Source organism: Oncorhynchus mykiss, chromosome 12 (genome assembly GCF_013265735.2).
Source record: "Oncorhynchus mykiss isolate Arlee chromosome 12, USDA_OmykA_1.1, whole genome shotgun sequence".
Classification (NCBI taxonomy): domain Eukaryota; kingdom Metazoa; phylum Chordata; class Actinopteri; order Salmoniformes; family Salmonidae; genus Oncorhynchus; species Oncorhynchus mykiss.
Genome location: NC_048576.1, coordinates 20,584,263 through 20,609,958, shown reverse-complemented (window position 1 = coordinate 20,609,958; position 25,696 = coordinate 20,584,263). Strand labels below are relative to the sequence as shown.

General features: G+C 42.0%; 2 protein-coding genes across 8 annotated transcripts in view; both read left to right on the top strand.

The window, feature by feature from the left end:
- LOC110537157 (melanopsin-B-like) overlaps nt 1-1,986 on the top strand; it is a 30,709-nt gene extending 28,723 nt beyond the window's left edge. The window contains exons 9-10 of the mRNA XM_036939493.1: nt 748-879; nt 1,789-1,986. Coding sequence (XP_036795388.1) covers nt 748-879; nt 1,789-1,986 — 330 coding nt within the window. The remainder of the gene's footprint in view (nt 1-747; nt 880-1,788) is intronic.
- Nucleotides 1,987-10,482: 8,496 nt separating this feature from the next.
- Nucleotides 10,483-25,696, top strand: part of LOC110537156 (PDZ and LIM domain protein 5) — a 111,354-nt gene continuing 96,140 nt past the window's right edge. For all 7 annotated transcript variants that reach the window (XM_036937167.1, XM_036937166.1, XM_036937165.1 and 4 more), the window contains exons 1-2: nt 10,483-10,624; nt 24,351-24,456. In XM_036937167.1, the coding sequence (XP_036793062.1) occupies nt 24,358-24,456 (99 nt within the window). In that variant the 5' untranslated portion in view covers nt 10,483-10,624; nt 24,351-24,357. The remainder of the gene's footprint in view (nt 10,625-24,350; nt 24,457-25,696) is intronic.

The window sequence follows — 25,696 nt, the reverse complement described above, 5'->3', positions numbered from 1 at the left end:
TTACACACAGGTGGATTGTATTTATCATCATTAGTCATTTAGGTCAACATTGGATCATTCAGAGATCCTCACTGAACTTCTGGAGAGAGTTTGCTGCACTGTAAGTAAAGGGGCTGAATAATTTTGCACGCCCAATTTTTCAGTTTTTGATTTGTTAAAAAAGTTTGAAATATCCAATAAATGTCGTTCCACTTCATGATTGTGTCCCACTTGTTGTTGATTCTTCACAAACAAATACAGTTTTATATCTTTATGTTTGAAGCCTGAAATGTGGCAAAAGGTCGCAAAGTTCAAGGGGGTCGAATACTTTCGCAAGGCACTGTATATACTGACCTGGCTGACCTGGCTGACTTGGACCTGGCTGACCTGGCTGACTTGGACCTGGCTGACCTGGCTGACTTGGACCTGGCTGACTTGGACCTGGCTGACCTGGCTGACTTGGACCTGGCTGACCTGGCTGACTTGGACCTGGCTGACTTGGGTGACTTGGACCTGGCTGACTTGGCTGACTTGGACCTGGCTGACTTGGCTGACTTGGACCTGGCTGACTTGGACCTGGCTGACCTGGCTGACTTGGCTGACTTGAACCTGGCTGATTTGGCTGACTTTGACCTGGCTGACCTGGCTGACTTGGACCTGGCTGACCTGGCTGACTTGGCTGACTTGGACCTGGCTGACCTGGCTGACTTGGACCTGGCTGACTTGGACCTGGCTGACTTGGACCTGTGTTGTGTATAACTTTCACAGCAGGTGTGGAGTGACGTGGAGCTGGACCCCTACGACCAGCAGAGCCAGTCTCTGAGAATCAGCCACTCCTCTGGAGCTCTGAGAGTGAAGGAGTGTAGACAGTCAGCCCAGCAGCAGGCAGAAAAAGGTAAGGTACGTGTTCAATTCAAATTATTTATTTATTTGTCACATGCGCCGAATACAACAAGTGTAGACCTTACCATGAAATGCTTACTACCCTTAACCAATAGTACAGTTCAAGAAAGAGTTAAGAAAATATTTTGAAAATAAACTTAAGGTAAAAAATGATCAAAAGTAACACAAAAAAATAACAATAATCAGGCTATATACAGGGGGTACAGGTACTGAGTCAATGTGCGGGGGTACAGGTTAGTTGAGGTCATTGTTACATGTAGGTAGGGGTGAAGTGACTATGCATAGATAATAAACAGCAAGTAGTAGCGGTGTAAAAACAAAGGGAGGGGGGGGTCAATGTAAATAGTCATTTGATGAGTTTAGTTGTTCAGCAGTCTTATGGCTTGGGGGTAGAAGCTGTTAATGAGCTTTTTGGTACTATACTTGGCGCTCCGGTACCACTTGCCGTGCGGTAGCAGAGAAAACAGTCTATGACTTGGGTGACTGGAGTCAATTGGGTGACTCCCAAGACAATTTTTGCAGCCTTCCTCTGGCACCGCCTAGTATATAGGTCCTGGGTGGCAGGAAGCTTGGCCCAAGTGCTGTACTGGGCTGTACACACTACCCTCTGTAGTGCCTTACGGTCAGATGCCGAGCAGTTGCCATACCAGGCAGTGATGCAACAGGTCAGGATGCTCTCGATGGTGCAACTGTAGAACTTTTGGAGGATCTGGGGACCCATGCCAAATCTTTTCAGTCTCCTGAGGGGGAAAAGGTGTTGTCGTGCCCTCTTAACGTGCCCTCTCTTGCCAGGAGTGAGTTGGTGGTTAGAACCTTTCTAAATTTTAACAAATTTAAAGTGATGATGGTAAAAATGTCATTCACTGCCCATTAATTTGGTTCTCTAATAGTGTTTGTCTCCCTCAGGCTGCTGTCCTCAAGAGCAGCTGTGACCACGACCTAGTGTCTGAATCTGTGACCAGGGAGGAGGCTGGGGAGGGGTGGCAGGAGGAGGAGAAGACCCAGGAGATAGCCCCCCCAGTCAGCTCAGGAGGAGGTGGAGGAGCCACCCCCCTGCCGCCCCACCACCAGCCTCCTCACCCCCCAGGTCCCCCAGCACCCTGAACAACAACAAACACAGAGACTCTGAGGTTCAACACATCATCATCAGCCCCTCGTCAGAGACGACGGGGCACTATACGGGGAGGAGCATGGAGCACAGACCTGTGAGGGGAACATGCTACTGGGCCTGCAGAGCTTAAACTGCTCCAATGAACTGCTGGAGTTGGTTGAAAAGTTCCTCTCTTGAAACCCCCCTGGGGAGTCTGTCTGAAGGCTTTGCTGTATGCATGATGTGTGGATGTGGTACTGTCACAATATTGTACAATACAGACAATATAGAGCAAGTGAGGATTGTCATGGTCCAAGAAGGTTATACTTATGTTAAATACAATCAGCTGTAAACAGAATCACCTTTAAATCACTACTGTTCTTCAGTCGCAACACTCTGTGTGTAGCCAATCAGCTTCTAATGCTTTCCCAACTGTCAGAGTATGTGTAATCTACTGTATGATCTTGACACACTTCTGTCCAGTGTTTGTCTTATGTATGGCCTTATGTTTTAATGACAAACAAATATCTCATGACAAACAATCCTTTGGTCTCCTACAGCAGGCTACTGAGTAGGTTGTCCTATACCTGCTTTAAGGCCTGAGTAGAATCTACCATCACTGCACAAGGACATAAGGACACTGTAACGACTCGGATGGACTTGTTTTTTGGTGATCTGTAAGGGATTTCTTCCATTGACGGAGGAGAAGCGGACCAAAGCGCAGCGTGGTTGTTTTGATTCATGTTTTAATAAATAACTTAACATGAACAAACTAACAAAAACAAGAAATGTGAAACCGCAAAACAGTCCTATCCTGTGACAGCAAACACAGTGACAGGAACAATCACCCACAAACACACAGTGACACCCAGGCTACCTAAGTATGATTCTCAATCAGAGACAACTAATGACACCTGCCTCTGATTGAGAACCATACTAGGCCGAAACATAGAAATACCCAAATCATAGAAAAACAAACATAGACTGCCCACCCAACTCACGCCCTGACCATACTAACTACATACAAAACAAAGGAAATAGAGGTCAGAACGTGACATGATCAACCCAGCAGGTTGAAGGATCTTTCTGAAAGTGCACATTCTAAAACCAAGAACCACATAATATGAGGACCAAATGATTCACCAGAAATCAATAAGACAAAAGATTCACTTGATTCAAACCAAATGATGCAGCCCAATCCAAATACAAAACATCTAGACTAGAGAGAGTTAGAAAGGCTCAAGCACTGTTACTATACATACGAAACACTTTCCTTAGGGTGAAACTTTGTGTAAAGGAGGAGTATAGAAAATGTAGTAATTTCGTATGATTTAACCTTTGGAAACTAAATCATATAATTACTGAAATGTTTAGAGTATTTTGTGTGTGGCTGTACAAGGTTTGATTACCACTTATTTTTTCAACTGTCTACTACTGGGTTTGTAATCCCCATGGACTGTGGAGCATTTCCTTATTATCTGTCACAAGTACTGTATGTTCTGTTGTATGTGCACATGTACAGTATTTCCTGTAGGTACCAGATTACTATAAAATGATGGGTTTACACTATGTGTGGCTTTGAGAAGAAGGGTGGGGGTTTCTATATCAAACTCTGAATAACCCTGATCGAACCTAAAGTCATATTTTGGAGGGGAACTCAATGCCGGCGTGACATTGGTTAGGTGTCTTTACCTGTGGGATATGTGTTCTTTTAGATGAGGAAATACTTTTACTGCATAAACTCAAATTGCACCCGTGTCTGCTTTCTTGAAATTCTTTCAGGTAGACCTACCAATTTGAGGCATGATAAAACGAGGAGGTTATAGTAATGGAATTGCTTCACCCTTTCTCACCCAAATGTTCTTTGAACTTCTTTCTGCTCCAGAATATCCAGAGGACTTTACAGCTTATACAGTTATATAATTGTATGAGAGCTTCCCACCATGGACGACTTCTGCAGACCAATAGCTCCAGCTTAGGCACAAAGGCATCAGAATGAGACGCTCAACCTCGTCATGCAGCAGAATGCAAGGCCCTCTCTGACCTCAGTGGACTCAAAGAGCTTAAGGGAGGCCCACCATACAACATGCTTTTCTCACATGATTATTTGTGTGTGTGTGTGTGTGTGTGTGTGTGTGTGTGTGTGTGTGTGTGTGTGTGTGTGTGTGTGTGTGTGTGTGTGTGTGTACTGTCCATCTGTCTGTGGGAGGTGTTGAATGTGTGAAGGCTTGGCGACATGACGCTGCCTTCCCCCCTGACACAACTATTTATTGATCATATCCTTATGTAGCCTGACGGGTGTCTAAACTAAATGAGATTAACATCTTGTGCAGTAATGGGTTTTGATGTTTTCAATCATTTTCAATAACCACATTGGTTTGAGAGTTATGTTAGCTGATCTTGGAAAATGTATAAGCTTTTGTGGTGGTAGAAATTGACCATAGACTAGATTTAAAGACAGCAGAGCTCTGTGTTATGCTTAGTTAGTTCAGTTCATTCAAGCATGCATGCATTCAGTGGCATAGACACACCCATTCCATGAATCATATTCGATAAACGTGAATCACTGCTGAGCAATATTGATTAAATGTCAAGTTGTGTGCTCAGTGATAATTTCTAATCTCCAGGATTGAGCACAATAATCTAGGTAACACTTCACCTAAAACAGTTGTGATGCTAATGCCCTCTATCATAAAAATGATGTAACACCTACTGTGCATTTTATTTTCAGGTATTACTGGTATTACTGTATTTCAGGTATTACTGTTATGGCATGTATACTGTAAGTGTGCCTGTTGCTACTCTCTGTCCAGATCTTTAATGAGGGTACAGCGTGACGGTTATGAGGGTATATGGCTCTATAGATTTGGATGCCTTCATGAGGTTGAACTATAAATCCATCCATTGCATTTTTTTGTGTGTGACTAATTTCTCTTTCTTAACACTTACAGTAGCTTGTTGCTGTTTTGGACCAGGACCAGGTGAGTGAACCGTCTGTCTCTCCACTGAATGTCATTGATCAGTTTTAAACAGAACATGCTGTAGGAGCAATCAGCAGAGAAATACAAAAATGCTACCCTTATCAACCGATGTCAGACACCCGTTGAGGTTAAAACATGACTTTACCAGCTAATGATCAACTCATACGAGTACATAATCCCCTGTATACCACCTCTGACTCCTGGGCAGCAGCTCCTCTTGTTTCAGCGTACATCGCCTCCAAGAACTTCCCCTGTTACCCTTCTGTTACGCCCAGATTATCTCCAGCTCTCAGCTCCACTCCATTCCCCTCTTTGAAGATCCTCCTGGAGCTCTTCCTATACATTTTTCATTTTGGATCTCAATTTCCTTTCGTGGTGTGCCTTGTAGTTTGACTTGATGGCAAGCTCTTGAAATACCTAGAACTTTCTGAATTATGTTTTAAGACAACAAAACTAGTCTATATTTATTATTATTCTACTACAGTCAAAGCACTGGTGTTGAGTATCTCTAAGAAGTACTATCTGAAGGTGGTGGTCTTCATTGCTTGTGTAACAAAGTGTTTTTTTAATCCCTTCACAGGTGCAGAGAAATAAATTGTTTTGAGCAAAGAAGCAAAGGAGGAAGGCACGTATGCAATGAAAGTACAATAAGGTGAAAACAAGTCCTACTCTATTGAGCCTCACAAGACACTTATTTTTGTGTTCTTGCCATACACAAGTTGTATGGTTCTGGTCTTTAACAAGAGTTGATATATATAAAGTAGTCTGTCACTTACCAGGATCAGGGTGTGTGCATCTCCCTCTTTTAAGCTGGTACAGTTCAGGGTATTGTTGGCATTGCTGTGTGGGGATAAACAATATAGGCAGTTGGCATTGCTGCATAACCCACCAATCAGAGTAACTACAGTTGAAGTCGGACGTTTGCATACACCTTAGCCAAATACATTTAAACTCAGTTTTTCACAATACCTGACATTTAATCCTAGTAAAAATTCCCTGTCTTAGTTCAGTTAGGATCACCACTTTATTTTAAGAATGTGAAATGTCAGAATAATAGTAGAGAGAATTATTTATTTCAGATTTTATTTCTTTCATCACATTCCCAGTGGGTCAGAAGATTACATACACTGAATTGGCATTTTGTAGCATTGACTTTAAATTGTTTAACTTGGGTCAAACGTTTCGTGTAGCCTTCCACAAGCTTCCCACAATAAGTTGGGTGAATTCTGGCCCATTCCTCCTGACAGAGCTGGTGTAACTGAGTCAGGTTTGTAGGCCTCCTTGCTCGAACATGTTTTTTCAGTTCTGCCCACACATTTTCTATGGGATTGAGGTCAGGGTTTTGTGATGGCCACTCCAATAATTTGACTTTGTTGTCCTTAAGCCATTTTGCCAAAACTTTGGAAGCATGCTTGGGGTCATTGTCCATTTTGAAGACCCATTTGCAACAAAGCTTTAACTTCCTGACTGATGTCTTGAGATGTTGCTTCAATATATCCACATAATTTTCTTTCATCCTGATGCCATCTATTTTGCACCAGTCCCTCCTGCAGCAAAGAATCCCCACAACATGATGCTGCCACCCCTTTGTTTCACGGTTGGGATGGAGTTCTTCGGCTTGCAAGCCTCCCCCTTTTTCCTCCAAACATAACGATGGTCATTATGGCCAAACAGTTCTATTTTTGTTTCATCAGACCAGAGGACGTTTCTCCATCAAGTACAATCTTTGTCCCCATGTGCAGTTGCAAACCGTAGTCTGTTTTCTTTTATGGCGGTTTTGGAGCAGTGGCTTCTTCCTTGCTGAGCGACCTTTCAGGTTATATCTTCCTAGACGGAGGAAGTCAGAGACCTGGTCAGGTGGTGCCAGAATAACAACCTATCCCTCAATGTAACCAAGACTAAGGAGATTATTGTGGACTACAGGAAAAGGAGGACCAAGCACGTCCCCATTCTCATCAACAGGGCTGTAGTGGAGCAGGTTGAGAGCTTCATGTCCCTTGGTGTCCACATCAACAAAAAACTAGAATGGTCCAAACACACCAAGACAGTCGTGAAGACAAAGCCTATTCCCCCTCAGGGAACTAAAAAGATTTGGCATGGGTTCTGAGTTCCTCAAAAGGTTCTACAGCTGCAACATCGAGAGCTGGTTGCATCACTGCCTGGTAAGGCAATTGCTCGGCCTCTGACCGCAAGGCACTACAGAGGGTAGTGCGTACAGCCCAGTACATCACTGGGGCCAAGTTTCCTGCCATCCAGGACCTCTACACCAGGCGGTGTCAGAGGAAGGCCCTAAAAATTGTCAAAGACCACAGCCACCCCTTTCATAGACTGTTCTCTCTGCTACCGCATGGCAAGTGGTACCAGAGTGCCAAGTCTAGGACAAAAAGGCTTCTCAACAGTTTTTACCCCCAAGGCATAATACTCCTGAACAGGTAATCAAATGGCTACCCAGACTATTTACCCCTCTTTTTACGCTGCTGCTACTCTCTGTTTATCTTATATACATAGTCACTTTAACTATACATTAATGTACATACTACTTCATTTGGGCTGACCAACCAGTGCCCCACACATTGGCTAACCGGGCTATCTGCATTGTGTCCAACAAACCAACCTCTCTTTTACGCTACTGCTACTCTCTGTTCATCATATATGCATAGTCACTTTAACCATATCTACATGTACATACTACCTCAATCAGCCTCAATCAGCCTGACTAACCGGTGTCTGTATGTAGCCTCACTACTTTTATAGCCTCGCTACTGTATATAGCCTGTCTTTTTACTGTTGTTTTATTTCTTTACCTACCTATTGTTCACCTAATAGCTTATTTGCGAAATTGGTTAGAGCCTGTAAGTAAGCATTTCACTGTAAGGTCAGCGCACTTGACAAATAAACTTTGATTTGATTTGAATATAGGACTCGTTTTACTGTGGATATAGATACTTTTGTACCCGTTTCCTCCAACATCTTCACAAGGTCCTTTGCTGTTGTTCTGGGTTTCATTTGCGCTTTTCGCACCAAAGTACGTTCCTTCCTGGGAGGTATGACGGCTGTGTGGTCCCATGGTGTTAATACTTGCATACTATTGTTTGTACAGATGAACGTGGTACATTCAGGCGATTGGAAATTGCTCCCAAGGATGAACCAGACTTGTGGTGGTCTACAATTTTTTTACTGAGGTCTTGGCTGATTTATTTTGATTTTCCCATGATGTCAAGCAAAGAGGCACTGAGTTTGAAGGTAGGCCTTGAAATACATCCACAGGTACACCTCCAATTGACTCAAATGATGTCAATTAGCCTATCAGAAGCTTCTAAAGCAATGACATCATTTTCTGGAATTTTCCAAGCTGTTTAAAGGCACAGTCAACTTAGTGTATGTAAACTTCTGACCCAATGGCTTCTCTGGCTTTAAGACTACTGGGATCCTTGTTGGTTGCGGTGTTGATATTGGAGCCTGACCTACAATCAGGGCTGTGAAGAGGAAAGACTAATATTTTACAGTTTTCTATTTAACCACTAGAGGGCACACCTAATCTGAGCATATAATACAGCTCTCAACTACTTTCTCAACAAATGGCCAGAGGAAACGTACACAGGCCAATGTGATAGGCCTAATTTTGGTTAGGAACTGTGTCAATTTCTGACTGGAAAAATTAGACAATTAACATTTTTAGTTACTTGAGTACTCTTTGATTGCCAGCTGAAAATGATTGCAAAGAAGAGGCCCAATTGACAAAAATAACACAATTGTGTCATGCAACACTATTCTTAGCTGTACTGAACAGAGCAAGGGTACCTCACATGCAAAACACAGACCAGTCCTGCTTTAAACATCAATCCTGGTCTATTTTTACTTTATCAGACAAGACCTTCACAGATGCTACTATTTCCATTGTGGTTCAAATAAACCTCTAGCTATCTGCTGGCATGAGCCTCTCGCTCCCCTGTTTGCCAGAGGCCTGCAAAGGAAAGAATGACATCAGCACCCACTGATGTAAATCAACCAGTTGATTCTCTCATGCTGTGTTTCTGTACACCCTCGCCACCTACTGTACCTTGGCTTTTGGACACTTTCAACTGGAGACAACTAAATTCTCAATGTATCATCATTATGAGCACTCAAACTAATGAGCACCAATTAACAATCAAATTCAAGTTTGATCTATAATACTTATGACTGAAAACACTCATGTGTGCTGGATGTGTTTAAGTACTATCTATCCAGATAGGAAAGGGTAAGGGCAATGCCTAGCCAGTTGTACAACAGAATGTATTCAACTGAAATGTGTCTTCCGCATTAACCCAACCCCTCTGAAACAGAGAGGTGCGGAGGGCTGCCTTAATCGACATCCACGTCTTCGGTGCCCGGGGAACAGTGGGTTAACTGCCTTGCTCAGGGGCATAGTGGCAGATTTTTACCTTGTCAGCTCGGGGATTCGATCCAGAAACCTTTCGGTTACTGGCACATCGCTCCTACCCGCCAGATGTAGTGTATATTTTTCAAACTATATTTTGCTATGTAACTACTGTGTAAAAAAGTGCTGTTTATGTAGAATGTACATGTAACAGAAAATAAAAAGGTGTAAAAACAAAGTTATTTTTGTCCTCTGAATGTGGTGGATAGGCACAAAAACAAAACAAAAATCAAATGAACATGCGGCGGCAGGGTTAGAGTGGTTAGAGTGTTGGACTAATAACCGAAAGGTTGCAAGTTCAAATCCCCGAGCTGACAAGGTACAAATCTGTTGTTCTGCCCCTGAACAGGCAGTTAACCCACTGTTCCTAGACCGTCATTGAAAATAATAAATTGTTCTTAACTGACTTGAGGTAAAATAAAAATTACTGAAGTTGACAGGTGCTCAGTTGAATAATGATAGTACAGGACAGTGGCCCAGCAGTCAACTTTAACACACACTCCTATCTAGACCAGACCAGCCAAATAAATACAATAAATAAATCCATCACTGACAGAGACATTGCAATCGCACCAATTATTCCCCTCCTCTGTTCCTCTCCCTTTTCAAGCCCTCTTGACTTAATTGTGTCTTCTTGATCCCCCCTCTTCCCTCCCCTTTCACTTCCCTGTTCCCTTTCAATCTCGTCCACTTGAGGAAAAAGCCTGTTCATTCTGTTTATCAAGACTCATCCAGACACATTGAAATTAAACCAGATTGAAATTAATACAACTGGAAATGCTATGTGTAATATGCTACATGATAACAATACACTTTACTCTAAACTTCTGTACGATATTTTGATCCAATGACCTTTGATCAATGGTATTTTACGTCACCCTTTATTTAGTATCACTTTGATTTGTAAAGCATAAAGGCTAGGCATAGGCTGTGCTAGAATCTTCTGTAAGTTTTTCTTCATTTAAAATTGGACCAATATTCTTAGCAAGTGGGTACAAATGTAACCATCTTGAAAGTAAAATTGATACATTTTACTTTTACATTTTGCAACATTGTCGAGTTGACTGAAGTAACCGGTATTCCCCGCCTACCATGCCCCAGTCAGACGACATATAGGGCGATGCGGAAGTCATAGTTCCGTTAACTTCAGTTGATTCCGTTTAGTCTGAAATTTGTGGTAGCGGTAGAACAGTCACACGCTTTCACATCGCAACACCTCGACTGAACCGTCTGTGCCTCATCCACAAAAAGGTGAGTACAATTGGTACACAGGGGGACAGACACAAATTGAATAGGAAAACTATTCGAGATTAAATGGATAGGTATTGTTAGGCTACTTTTATTTGAGTTTAAAGGAGATACGAGCAAGTGCGCGAGGCAAGAATAAGCAACAACTTGTAGTCACACCACATTCACCCACCTACAACACGCCATGTGTGTCTGATACTTCATTGTAGCCAAGTTTGTCATATAGTCATAAAAAGGTGTGTTTGGAGTCATTTGTCATTTATAGACAGTTTACAGGTTGATATAACGTGTTATGGTGTTGGTATGCCACCAGTGACTCATTAACTAACTACTACAGAGAGAGATCATTTGAAATTGGAATTCATGTCGGCTACTACTTGTGTACTTATTTTTGTATTGTTGTAATGTATTTTATGGACAGTAGCCGAGTTAGTATTGCAGTGTAGCCTTATACTTGGCAAGGAAAGGGAACGTGTTGAGATCTGTGTGAAAATTGTGAAAGGTCTTTCCTGCCCTGTGCGTTGTACCATAATAGGGTGTGTAAGACACGCATGCATGGGCATGAAGTAATGCTTTGTTCAATATTAAACTGAGCATAGTGTATCTTGGATATTGCCAAGGCTCCCTTCCTAAAACTTTGTCATGTGTCTCTAGTCCATTTTGGGTGAGGGTTCTGTTCACACGATAATATCTGTAATTACAGGAGCTTTTATCAAATGTCTATTCAGTGAAGGTCAGAGATAACTTTTAAAGCTTTTTTTAAATCAGGTGATTGGTGTTCATACAGTCGACCTGTATGTCCTTTTGGCATAAGCAGTTATAAGCAGTCTTATGGTGGACTCAGACATGAAGCTGCTGTGGAGATAGTATACAGTATAATAGAGGGAATCTGTGTCTTGTGAAGCTGACATTTGTCTTGGACTTTCTATTGATGTACTTCTGTTCAGTGGCTACCGGCATTTCTGACCAGATAATGGCTTGTTTTTCAACATCTGAGGAAAATGTCCTGAAGCCATAGAAATGACCACAGGACCGTTTGTAGTTATAATAACAGTTCATCGTGTTCATGTGTGGCGTGCTTAGAAAAGATTCCATGCATCAGCTGTGCAAACTGATCTGAGCCTGCAGACCTTTACCTATACTCAGATATACAGTGTGAAAGATTTGATCCTTGACCCACTGTTATTGATTAGGTGATTTGCACATTTGGAGAGGTTAGGAAGGAAGTCAAAGTTAAAGGTTGTCCCCATCTTTGCAGGGTTTTTTTTCTTAGTAAGTCCCATATAATTAGTATCCACTATCCATCCGATTGGATATACTCTGAAAACATGTTGATTACCAGATGGTTAGTGCCTTGTTATCCTCTTGGTGAACTCTAGGTTGGTGCTGTTGGGCTTGAACCCTAGCTTGAACCCTAGATGTATTTAGCTCACCTCAGCCCTGGGTCACACTGGAGAGGAGAGAAGGGTGCCTTATATGAATACCTCATGCCATGTGTACATGTGTGTGTGTGTCTGAGGTGGGGGAGTAATGGGTCTTGTGTACTGTTGTCCTCCAGGTGTATGACCCTCTCCCTCTATCCCCCTCCCTTACTCATGAAATACACCACACAGTCAGAACATTTGTTTTCTCCTTTTTAAACTGAAATAAGAGGCCCTGTCAGAAAAAAGTATTGGCAATGTCTGTTTTAGTAGCTGAATCATTGTGGTCCACGTCACCATCAGCCTGTTATCTTTTATGGTGTTTACTGATGTCCCAGGCGGCTATGCTAACAAAGCTAACATCTACGCACATTCCAAAACTATAATATAAACTATAAACTATAATATTTATTACGTACAAACACAGTGTGTGTGGACGTGTTTCATTAACGTAACACTTTTTCAAGTTCCTGTAAAAACTCCAATCAGTTTTGAAATAAAGATGTATTCACCCATGATGCATCATCTAGAGGGGTAGTTGAAAAGTTCATTTATTTGCTTATATGCCTTCAGAATGAGGTTTTTATTCTCAAACACCCCCCTTTCCCCACATGGCTGGCTCATTATCGAAAGGCTAAAAAGGTCAAATTGGGAAAAAATCATTAAATTTTGTTCAAATTTTCTCATCTAAAATATTTTAATTTGATGTGTTATGTTTAATTCAGGCCTTTTAATTAGGAGAGCAATGTTACAAAATATTATACATTGTAACTTTTTGGGATTTTAGGGAAATTGTGGTAAAATTAAATAGATAACTTCAGATCCTAATCTCAGTGATCCATGAGGACACTTTTGGAAAAATTACACTTGAGGATTTGTTAGCCAAATGTCAGTTTCGTGAGAATGACCCCCTTAGTCCAACCATTTGAAAGCATGTTTACCCCTACAGAGGTGTGTGTGTAGAGATGTACTTGAGCTCTCTCTTCTCCAGTCAGAGTTTTGGCTAACTCCTTCAGAAACTCTATGTAGTACTTCCTGGACATGAAAACTCAGTTTGAGTCTGGACTTCTGCTATCTCACTCACTCCTGTGTCACAACTCAACTAACAATGATTTAGTTGTTCTGTACTAACAATTCTGCTCATTTCAATGGAATAGGAATGTAAAAATTAGAGGTCGACCGATTAATCATCATGTCCTACTAATTAGGGCCGATTTCAAGTTTTCATAACTATCGGTAATCAGCATTTTTGGACGCCGATTATGGCCGATTACATTGAGGCACAGCGCGGTTTATGACTTCAAACCTATCAACTCCCGAGATTAGGCTGGCAATACTAAAGTGCCTATAAGAACATCCAATAGTCAAAGGTATATCAAATACAAATGGTATAGAGAGAAATAGTCGACGTGTCATAATTCCTATAATAACTACAACCTAAAACTTCTTAACTGGTAATATTGAAGAACTGAGAATATTGAACCACCAGCTTTCATATGTTCTGAGCAAGGAACTTAAATGTTAGCTTTTTTACATGGCACATATTGCACTTTTACTTTCTTCTCCAACACTGTGTTTTTGCATTATTTAAACCAAATTGAGCATGTTTCATTATTTATTTGAGACTAAATAGATTTTATTAATGTATTATATTAAGTTAAAATAAAAGTGTTCATTGTTCATTCAGTATTGCTGTAATTGTCATTATTACAAATATATATATATAAATCGGCCGATTAAGCGGTATCGGGCTTTTTTGGTCCTCCAATAATTGGTATCGGTATCGGCGTTAAAAAAAATCAGAATTGGACGTCCTCTAGTAAAAATACTAATGTTAAACTAATGAATTTCAACAGAGCATGAAAGGCTTGACTGCACCATGCATGCTATACTGTATGTCTGTGACTGTTGGTATAGTCAGTTCAGATAAAGCAACATTGGGGTCAGTAGGACCCCCCCCTCCAAAGCCCATCAGGCATTGGGGAAAAAAAACTATTGTTTGCCACTAACTTACCAATCTAAAATTGTTAGCTGACATGGGCTAATTGAGCGACTATAAGTGAGTGACATAACATGAGAAAAACTGCTGATGCACAACCACATTTCAAAATTGCACCCTGTGTATGCTACTATTCTAACTTGCAACAGTATGTTGAGACCTCAACGGGCTCCTCGCCAGGAAATTAGCTGTAACACTGCGGTCCCTCATGATGAGTTAAGATTTTTTTTTTATTAAAGTAGCCCATCCCTGCCCTACAGTATGGCACATTCTTGCCAGGTGGTTGAGAAATGTGTCAGTCAAGCCCTCGGGCGTCCAGTGATTGGCATTGGTGTTGGGTTTAGTTCGAACGCATCCCTGCTATTCCAGGGTGTGTCTCTGGCTCTGCCTGGCCCTGCTACTCTCTCCTCACAAGGTTCCAACACGTCCCTGGTCTTCTAGGGTGTGTCTCTGGCTCTGCCTGGCCCTGCTACTCTCTCCTCACAAGGTTCCAACACGTCCCTGGTCTTCTAGGGTGTGTCTCTGGCTCTGCCTGGCCCTGCTACTCTCTCCTCACAAGGTTCCAACACGTCCCTGGTCTTCTAGGGTGTGTCTCTGGCTCTGCCTGGCTCTGCTACTCTCTCCTCACAAGGTTCCAACGCATCCTTGCTATTCCAGGGTGTGTCTCTGGCTCTGCCTGGCTCTGCTACTCTCTCCTCACAAGGTTCCAACACGTCCCTGCTATTCCAGGGTGTGGCTCTGGCTCTGCTACTCTCTCCTCACAAGGTTCCAACGCGTCCCTGGTCTTCTAGGGTGTGTCTCTGGCTCTGCCTGGCCCTGCTACTGTCTCCTCACAAGGTTCCAACGCATCCCTGGTCTTCTAGGGTGTGTCTCTGGCTCTGCCTGGCCCTGCTACTCTCTCCTCACAAGGTTCCAACATGTCCCTGGTCTTCTAGGGTGTGTCTCTGGCTCTGCCTGGCCCTGCTACTGTCTCCTCACAAGGTTCCAACGCATCCCTGGTCTTCTAGGGTGTGTCTCTGGCTCTGCCTGGCCCTGCTACTCTCTCCTCACAAGGTTCCAACATGTCCCTGGTCTTCTAGGGTGTGTCTCTGGCTCTGCCTGGCCCTGCTACTCTCTCCTCACAAGGTTCCAACACGTCCCTGGTCTTCTAGGGTGTGTCTCTGGCTCTGCCTGGCCCTGCTACTCTCTCCTCACAAGGTTCCAACACGTCCCTGGTCGTCTAGGGTGTGTCTCTGGCTCTGCCTGACTCTGCTACTCTCTCCTCACAAGGTTCCAACACGTCTCTGGTCTTCTAGGGTGTGCCTCTGTCTCTGTCCTCACCAAGCACAGTGGCATCAGCCCAATCACCAGCCTACAGTTCTAAACCCTATAGACAGATAAGTCTGAAGACATGTCAGCATTCACACTGGGGATTCACTAGTTGATGGATATAGTTGGTAATCATTGTACAGTCGTGGCCAAAAGTTTTGAGAATGACACAAATATTAATTTCCACAAAGTTTGCTGCTTCAGTGTCTTTATAGATATTTTTGTCAGATGGAATACTATGGAATACTGAAGTATAATTACAAGCATTTCATAACTGTGAAAAGCTTTTATTGACAATTACATGAAGTTGATGCCGAGTCAGTATTTGCAGTGTTGACCCTTCTTTTTCAAGACCTCTGCAATCCGCCCTGGCATGCTGTCAATTAACTTCTGGGCCACATCCTGACTGATGGCAGCCCATTCTTGCATAATCAATGCTTGGAGTTTGTCAGAATTTGTGGGTTTTTGTTTGTCCACCTGCCTCTCAATGGGATTAAGGTCTGGGGAGTTTCCTGGCCATGGACCCAAAATATCAATGTTTTGTTCCCCGAGCCACTTAGTTATCACTTTTGCCTTATGGCAAGGTGATCCATCATGCTGGAAAATACATTGTTTGTCACCAAACTGTTCCTGGATGGTTGGGAGAAGTTGCTCTCGGAGGATGTGTTGGTACCATTCTTTATTCATGGCTGTGTTCTTAGGCAAAATTGTGAGTGAGCCCACTCCCTTGGCTGAGAAGCAATGAGTGGTCTCAGGATGCTTTACTGTTGTCATGACACAGGACTGATGGTAGCGTTCACCTTGTCTTCTCCGGGCAAGCTTTTTTACGGATGCCCCAAACAATCAGAAAGGGAATTCATCAGAGAAAATGACTTTACCCCAGTCCTCAGCAGTCCAATCCCTGTACCTTTTGCAGAATATCAATCTGTCCCTGATGTTTTTCCTGGAGAGAAGTGGCTTCTTTGCTCTCCTTCTTGACACCAGTCCATCCTCCAAAAGTCTTTGCCTCATTGTGCGTGCAGATGCACTCACACCTGTCTGCTGCCGTTCCCGAGCAAGCTTTGTTCTGGTAGTGCCCCGATCCCACAGCTGAATCAACTGGGAGAAGGTCCTGGCGCTTGATGGACTTTCTTGGGCGCCCTGAAGCCTTCTTCACAACAACTGAACAGGTCTCCTTGACGTTCTTGATGATCTGATAAAGACTTACAGAAAACGTTTGACCTCTGTCATTGCCAACAAAGGGTATATAACAAAGTATTGAGATAAACTTTTGTTATTGACCAAATACTTATTTTCCACCATAATATGCAAATAAATTCATTCATTTTTTCTAATTTTGTCTGTCATAGTTGAAGTGTACCTATGATGAAAATTACAGGCCTCTCTCATCTTTTTAAGTGGGAGAACTTGCACAATTGGTGGCTGACTAAATACTTTTTTGCCCCACTGTATATATACACATTTTTGTATGAATGACAATTGCAACAATACTGAATGAACAATGAACACTTTTATTTTAACTTAATATAATACATATTATGGGCTTTTGGATGGGTGTTCTTAAGGTGATTCCACAGGTTGGTGGTATTTTTTGATTTGGCCATTGCTGACCCCATGCTTATCTTTATCACAAATAAGACACCTTGCTTTCCCTGGTGCAATGTAATAGTCCCACACTGGTGCTCTGCTTTTCTCTGCCATCTGTAAAACACACACACAGCTCTGAAGTGACAATGATACTGGAGAGTCCGCTTAGGAGACAAAAACTCTCAACTGTTTGAATAAAAATAGAGTTTAAGTTGCCTGTGATGAATGTTGAAAACAAAAACTGTAATTTCTATATGCAGGAAAACCTATTTTAATAATGGGCATGGTAAGAATTGACTACCAAAGTGCAAGTCATAATTCCCATGACACCTTCTAGCAAAATCTGAAAAGCGGTTCCTTCATTCATTTATTCCATAGGATATTTTTAGATTCACTTAAAATAAGGTTGTGTTTCGTGTAGGCTTACACCACCGTGCCAATTTTATAACTGTGTGGATATCCATAGGACAAGGTAACTCTGATCAATATTGGCTAAATATAAGCGAAGATCATTTTTTTTGTAGAGTGGATTTATTAAACTATTTTGACAAACGTTACCTTATCCTAGTGAGATTTACATGGGTATCAAAACGCCGAGGCGGTTTAAGCACGAAACACAGACCTTATTTGAAGTAGATCAAGACATTCTCTATGGAAGACATGAACAGAGGTGGTTTAAGCCTGAAGTAGATCAAGACATTCTCTATGGAAGACATGAACAGAGGCGGTTTAAGCACGAAACACAGACCTGATTGGAAGTAGATCAAGACATTCTCTATGGAAGACATGAACAGAGGTGGTTTAAGCACGAAACACAGATCGTATTTGAAGTAGATCAAGACATTCTCTATGGAAGACATGAACAGAGGCGGTTTAAGCACGAAACACAGACCTGATTGGAAGTAGATCAAGACATTCTCTATGGAAGACATGACCAGAGGCGGTTTAAGCACGAAACACAGACCTGATTGGAAGTAGATCAAGACATTCTCTATGGAAGACATGAACAGAGGTGGTTTAAACCTGCACGAAACACAGACCTTATTTGAAGTAGATCAAGACATTCTCTATGGAAGACATGAACAGAGGCGGTTTAAGCACAAAACACAGACCTGATTTGAAGTAGATCAAGACATTCTCTATGGAAGACATGAACAGAGGTGGTTTAAACCTGCACGAAACACAGACCTTATTTGAAGTAGATCAAGACATTCTCTATGGAAGACATGAACAGAGGTGGTTTAAGTACGAAACACAGACCTGATTTGAAGTAGATCAAGACATTCTCTATGGAAGACATGAACAGAGGTGGTTTAAGTACGAAACACAGACCTTATTTGAAGTAGATCAAGACATTCTCTATGGAAGACATGAACAGAGGCGGTTTAAGCACGAAACACAGACCTGATTTGAAGTAGATCAAGACATTCTCTATGGAAGACATGAACAGAGGCGGTTTAAGCACGAAACACAGACCTGATTTGAAGTAGATCAAGACATTCTCTATGGAAGACATGAACAGAGGTGGTTTAAGTACGAAACACAGACCTGATTTGAAGTAGATCAAGATATTCTCTATGGAAGACATGAACAGAGGTGGTTTAAGTACGAAACACAGACCTTATTTGAAGTAGATCAAGACATTCTCTATGGAAGACATGAACAGAGGCGGTTTAAGCACGAAACACAGACCTGATTTGAAGTAGATCAAGACATTCTCTATGGAAGACATGAACAGAGGTGGTTTAAGTACGAAACACAGACCTGATTTGAAGTAGATCAAGATATTCTCTATGGAAGACATGAACAGAGGTGGTTTAAACCTGCACGAAACACAGACCTGATTTGAAGTAGATCAAGACATTCTCTATGGAAGACATGAACAGAGGTGGTTTAAGCACGAAACACAGACCTTATTTGAAGTAGATCAAGACATTCTCTATGGAAGACATGAACAGAGGAGGTTTAAGCACGAAACACAGATTGTATTTGAAGTAGATCAAGACATTCTCTATGGAAGACATGAACAGAAGTGGTTTAAACCTGAACGAAACACAGACCTGATTTGAAGTAGATCAAGACATTCTCTATGGAAGACATGAACAGAGGTGGTTTAAGCACGAAACACAGACCTTATTTGAAATAGATCAAGATATTCTCTATGGAAGACATGAACATAGGTGGTTTAAGCACGAAACACAGACCTTATTTGAAGTAGATCAAGATATTCTCTATGGAAGACATGATCGGTAAAATAACAAAGGAACCCCTTTCAAGTTCAGCCGCAAGTTATTACAGGAATTATAACGCGTCGACTATTTATCTGTAAACCATATACCTTTGACTATTACGAGCCTGCTGCTGCCTACCACCCCTCAGTCAGACTGCTCTATCAAATATCAAATCATAGACTTAACTATAATAAACACACAGAAATACGAGCCTTAGGTCAAATCCGGAAACTATCACCTCAAAAACAAAACGTTTATTCCGTTCCGTATGTTATCTAACGGGTAGCATCCATGAGTCTAAATATTCCTGTTACATTGCACAACCTTTAATGTTATGTCATAATTACGTAAAATTCTGGCAAATTAGTTCGCAAAGAGCCAGGCGGCCCAAACTGTTGCATATACCCTGACTCTGCGTGCAATGAACGCAAGAGAAGTGACACAATTTCACCTGGTTAATATTGCCTGCTAACCTGGATTTATTTTAGCTAAATATGCAGGTTTAAAAATATATACTTGTGTATTGATTTTAAGAAAGGCATTGATGTTTATGGTTAAGTACACATTGGAGCAACGACCGTCGTTGATTGATTGTTTTTTATAAGATAAGTTTAATGCTAGTTTGCAACTTACCTTGGCTTACTGCATTCGCGTAACAGGCAGGCTCCTCGTGAGGCAGGTGGTTAGAGCGTTGGACTAGTTAACTGTAAGGTTGCAAGATTGGGTCCCCCGAGCTGACAAGGTAAAAATCTGTCGTTCTGCCTCGTTCCTAGGCCGTCATTGAAAAGAATGTGTTCTTAACTGACTTGCCTAGTTAAATAAAGATTAAATAAAGATTAATCGGTCGACCTCTGGTCACTTCCTAAGTGTGTGGTAGCCTGTTGTGTCAGTGAGGTGTAATGCTGGCATGACTCTGTGCTGAAACACTTTATACAAGAACAGTTTTGGATAGTGTTGTCACAATACCAGTAATATTGCGGTACCATGGGGGACAAATTCAGAGTGGCATAGTGTCCTGTTCACCCCGTTCCAGCAATGCTTGTTCCCGTTTTCTAAATGTTATGCGCATGTGCTACACCAAAAACCTATCCCTGATATTCACACTTCTACTCAATACAACACATATTGACTTCACACTGTTCGCTGTATGATAGAATGCTGCATAGAATGGTTACCTTGCTCATATTCTTCTTTTCATTTAATTGTTTACTTTATTTAGGGGGTAGATCAGCTTTAATAGTGCAGATCGATTGTAGCTTCCATAAATGTAATTGTCTGCATCATTTCCAATCCCACATATGTTTTGTAAATTTATACACTACCAGTCAAAATGTTTTTTCTTTATTTTTACTATTTACTATTTTTTGTGTAATAATATTGAAGACATAAAAACTATGAAATAAAACATGGAGTCATGTAGTATCCAAAAAAGTGTTAAACAAATCAAAATATATTTTATCTTTTAGATTCTTCAAAGTAGCGACCCTTTGCCTTGATGACAGCTTTGCACACTATTGGCATTCTCTCAACCAGCTTAACTTGGAATGCTTTTCCAACAGTCTAGAAAGAGTTTGTTGACTGCTTTTCCTTCACCCTGTGGTCCAACTCTTCCCAAACCATCTCACTCCATCACTCTCCTTCTTGGTCAAATAGCCCTTACACAGCCTGGAGGTGTGTTGGGTCTCCTGAGGGGGCAAAGGTGTTGTCGTGCCCTCTTTACAACTGTCTTGGTGTTTTATGATATAATTTCCAAAGATTATACCTTTTTGAAACATTTTTTAAACCAAAAAATATATATTAGTATATATTTGAGTTTAACCACAATATTTGTTGTATTATTTGTTCTGTCTTTTCTGGTGGATTAAACTGAAATTGAAAACCAACGTTCTATGGCTTGTTTTAAAAAATAGCTATATTTTTTTGAATATTTCATTTTGGAATAACTGAAAGTGAGAGGTTGTAATCTGAATAAAGGGAAGAAGGCCATTCTTGAACATGGGGTGAGACATTCTTACTTATCTACTAGAGAACCAGTTTGGATCTAAGTATAACTTTTGTAATACTTTAATATTTCATAATTTCTGCACTCCAAATTCATATTCATTATATAAATAGGCCCTTTTAATTTTGTCTGGCTTTGCTCATATTTGAAAAGACCAACTTCTGATTTGGCTGAAGGAATGGGAGGAAGGAATATACTGTACATGCATAATGATCTGCAAGTCATTGTGGCAGTCAGGGGAAAACTGCATGAAACATTCTTTACTTATCAGTTAACACACAGACCCTCTCTCCCTCACACTTATCACTCTCTCTCCCACAAACACATACACACTGCTCCCAACTTTAAAAACGTTAGGCACCAAATGGAATGTAAGGAGCACCAGAAATACATCTCATGAATAGCAGACCTTGAAGGAGTTACTACATATGCTGAGCACTTATTGGCTGCTTTTCCTTCACTCTGTGGTCCAACTCATCCCAAACCATCTCAATTGGGTTGAGGTCGGGTGATTGTGGAGGCCAGGTCATCTGATGCAGCACTCCATCACTCTCCTTCTTGGTCAAATAGCCCTTACACAACCTGGAGGTGTGTTGGGTCATTGTCCTCTTGAAAAACAAATGATAGTCCAACTAAGCACAAACCAGAAGGGATGGCATATAACTGCAGAATGTTGTGGTAGCCATGCTGGTTAAGTGTGCATTAAATTCTAAATAAATCACAAACAGTCTCACCAGCAAAGCACCCCCATACCATCACACCACCTCCTCCATGCTTCACGGTAGGAACCACACATGCAGAGATCATCCGTTCACCTACTCTGCGTCTCACAAAGACACGGAGGTTGGAACCAAAAATCTCAAACTTGGTTTTCCACCGGTCTAATGTCCATTGCTCGTGTTTCTTGGCCCAAGCAAGTCTCTTCTCCTTTTTGGTGTCCTTTAGTAGTGGTTTCTTTGCAGCCATTCGACCATGAAGGCCTGATTCACACAGTCACCTTTGAACAGTTGATGTTGAGATGTGTCTGTTTTTTGAACTCTGTGAAACATTTATTTGGGCTGCAATTTCTGAAGCTGGTGACGCTACTTAACTTATCCTCTGCAGCAGAGGTACCACTGGGTCTTCCATTCCTGTGGCGGTCCTCATGAGAGCCAGTTTCATCATAGCACTTGATGGTTTTCGTGGCTGCACTTGAAGAAACTTTCAGAATTCTTGACATTTTCCGTATTGACTGACCTTCATGTCTTAAAGTAATGATGGACTGTTGTTTCTCTTTGCTTATTTGAGCTGTTCTTGCCGTAATATGGACTTGGTATTTTTATCAAATAGGGCTATCTTCTGTATACAACCCCTACCTTGTCACAACACAACTGATTGGCTCAAACACATTAAGAAGGAAAGAATATCCCACAAATTAACTTTTAACAAGGCACAACTATTATTTGAAATGCATTCCAGGTGACTTGTAGATCATGAAGCTGTCAAGGCAAAGGGTGGCTACTTTGAAGAATTTGTTTAACACTTTTTTGGATACTACATGATTCAAATGTGTTATTTCATAGTTTTGATGTATTCACTATTATTCTACAATGTAGAAAATAGGAAAAATGAAGAAAAACCCTGGAATGAGTAGGTGTGTCCAAACTTTTGACTGGTACTGTAAGTATTCACACCCCTTAGATATGACACTCCAAACTGAGCTCAGGTGCATCCACTTTCCTTTGACCATCCTTGAGATGTCACTACAACTTGATTGGAGTCCATCTGTGGCCAATTTATGGTCAGGGGGGTGCCCATGAGCCCAATGGCCACTCTGACAGAACTGCAGAGTTCCTTGGCTGAGTTGGGGGAACCTGCTAGAAGGACAACAGTATCTACAGCACTTCACCAATCTTGGTTTTATGGGAGAGTGGCCAGACTGAAGCCACTGCTGAGGAAAAAGGCACATGACAGTACGCCTGGAGTTTGAAAAATGGCACGTGAAAGACTGAGAGCATAAGGCAAAAGTCTGTGGTCTGATGAGACAGCAAATGTAACTCTTTGGCCTGAATGCAAAGCTCTATGTCTGGAGTAAACCAGGCACAGCTCATCACCTGTCTAACACCATCCCTACCGTGAAACATGTTGATGGCAGCATGCAGTGGGGACCCTTTCACGCCAGGGACTGGGAGACTGCTAAGGATAGACGGAAAATTCGAAGGCACTATTACAGGCAATTTAATCCATTTTGAATTCAGACTGTAACACAACAAAATGTGGAATAAGCCAAGGGGTATGAATACTTTGTGAAGGCACTGTAACCATGTGTTATCTTTCAAAAAGTAATTAACAGACTAATAACAATACTGTTATAAAAGAAGCCCTAACATTAGCCCATCGGGCTTCCATGGAATCAGCTAAGTGAAGGATTTTGTGACACTGCAGATATTTGGAGCTTGGCAGACTTTGGTCTTAAGCTTACGCACAGCAATGTTCTAGAATATTGGACCATTGGCTTTCATACTTTACAAATTCTCAGCGCAGTTCAAGAGATGTCTCAAACTATCAACTCATTCAAATTAATAGAGGACGCGTACCGGAACCGCGCTGCTTGAGAATTGTGGGGAGGTGAGCAGAGGGCTGTGCTTCCTTGTGGTCGGTGGTCTCAGAGCCGTGTAGCTACGTCACAACGGGACGCTGGACTATCACGTCTCAGCGGCTGTGGACTATGTTTTAGGCTTTGTAGTTCTCCTTTTCAGTAGGGCCGGGATGATACCAGTATCACTATACTCGTTAGAAAGGAAACAAAACACAAAGCGGATTTAACATCTTTAGGAAAACAACCCTAATGTTGGAAACAAACGTCACATTTATTTATTTTCCAAAACTATAGCATACAATAATGTACATACAGCAGGTTTGTAAAGGACCAAAGAGTTTTGCTTCGTTTTGCTTCGGTCTTCTTCGTGTTTTAAAAGTTTCAATGGAAACACTGGTATTGTTGCAGGTATTGTCACAGCCCTACTCTTCAGTGACCCACTGAGAACAGCTGGTACTAGTGTGTTTTTGCTGATGTTTTATGTTTCTTATTCAATATTAGAATATTGTAGATGGGAATGTTGGAGTGCCTTGTCTTCTTCTTCATAACCTATAAAGGTCCAGCTTATTAATGTTTTGCCTCAATATGTTTTTGTTTCTCTAGGAGAATCATGAACAGCAACTACAGCGTCTCCCTGGGTGGCCCCGCCCCCTGGGGCTTCAGACTGCAGGGAGGAAAGGACTTCTGTCTGCCACTCACTATCTCACGGGTGAGTCTCTCTCTCTCTCTCTTTCTGTCTCACCCTTTCTGTCTCTCACTCTTTCTGTTGTTCTCTCTGTTTCTCTCTCTCTCATATACACACACACACACATGTTCTGCCCCCCCCCCCCCCCCCAAATAACATATCACACAAGCTCATACTCACAGACACGCCTCCTCTCAGCCATGACACTCACCTCACAGGAATGGCTTTCATGCTCACTATTTCATCTGTCTCCATGGTGATTAAAGGGCCATGCTCACTATGCCATCTGTCTCCATGGTGATTAAAGGGCCGTGCTCACTATGCCTTCTGGATCCATGGTGATTAAAGGGCCATGCTCACTATGCCTTCTGGCTCAATGGTGATTAAAGGGCCATGCTCACTATGCCATCTGTCTCTATGGTGATTAAAGGCCCGTGCTCACTATGCCATCTGGATCCATGGTGATTAAAGGGCCCTGCTCATTATGCCTTCTGGCTCCATGGTGATTAAAGGGCCATGCTCACTATGCCATCTGTCTCTATGGTGATTAAAGGGCCTGTGCTCACTATGCCATCTGGATCCATGGTGATTAAAGGGCCATGCTCACTATGCCTTCTGGCTCCATGGTGATTAAAGGGCCTGTGCTCACTATGCCATCTGGATCCATGGTGATTAAAGGGCCATGCTCACTATGCCATCTGGATCCATGGTGATTAAAGGGCCATGCTCACTGTGCCTTCTGGCTCCATGGTGATTAAAGGGCAATGCTCACTATGCCTTCTGGATCCATGGTGATTAAAGGGCCATGCTCACTATGCCTTCTGGCTCCATGGTGATTAAAGGGCAATGCTCACTATGCCTTCTGGATCCATGGTGATTAAAGGGCCATGCTCACTATGCCATCTGTCTCTATGGTGATTAAAGGGCCATGCTCACTATGCCATCTGGATCCATGGTGATTAAAGGGCCTGTGCTCACTATGCCATCTGGATCCATGGTGATTAAAGGGCCATGCTCACTATGCCATCTGTCTCTATGGTGATTAAAGGGCCTGTGCTCACTATGCCATCTGGATCCATGGTGATTAAAGGGCCATGCTCACTATGCCATCTGGATCCATGGTGATTAAAGGGCCATGCTCACTATGCCATCTGGATCCATGGTGATTAAAGGGCCATGCTCACTATGCCATCTGGATCCATGGTGATTAAAGGGCCATGCTCACTGTGCCTTCTGGCTCCATGGTGATTAAAGGGCAATGCTC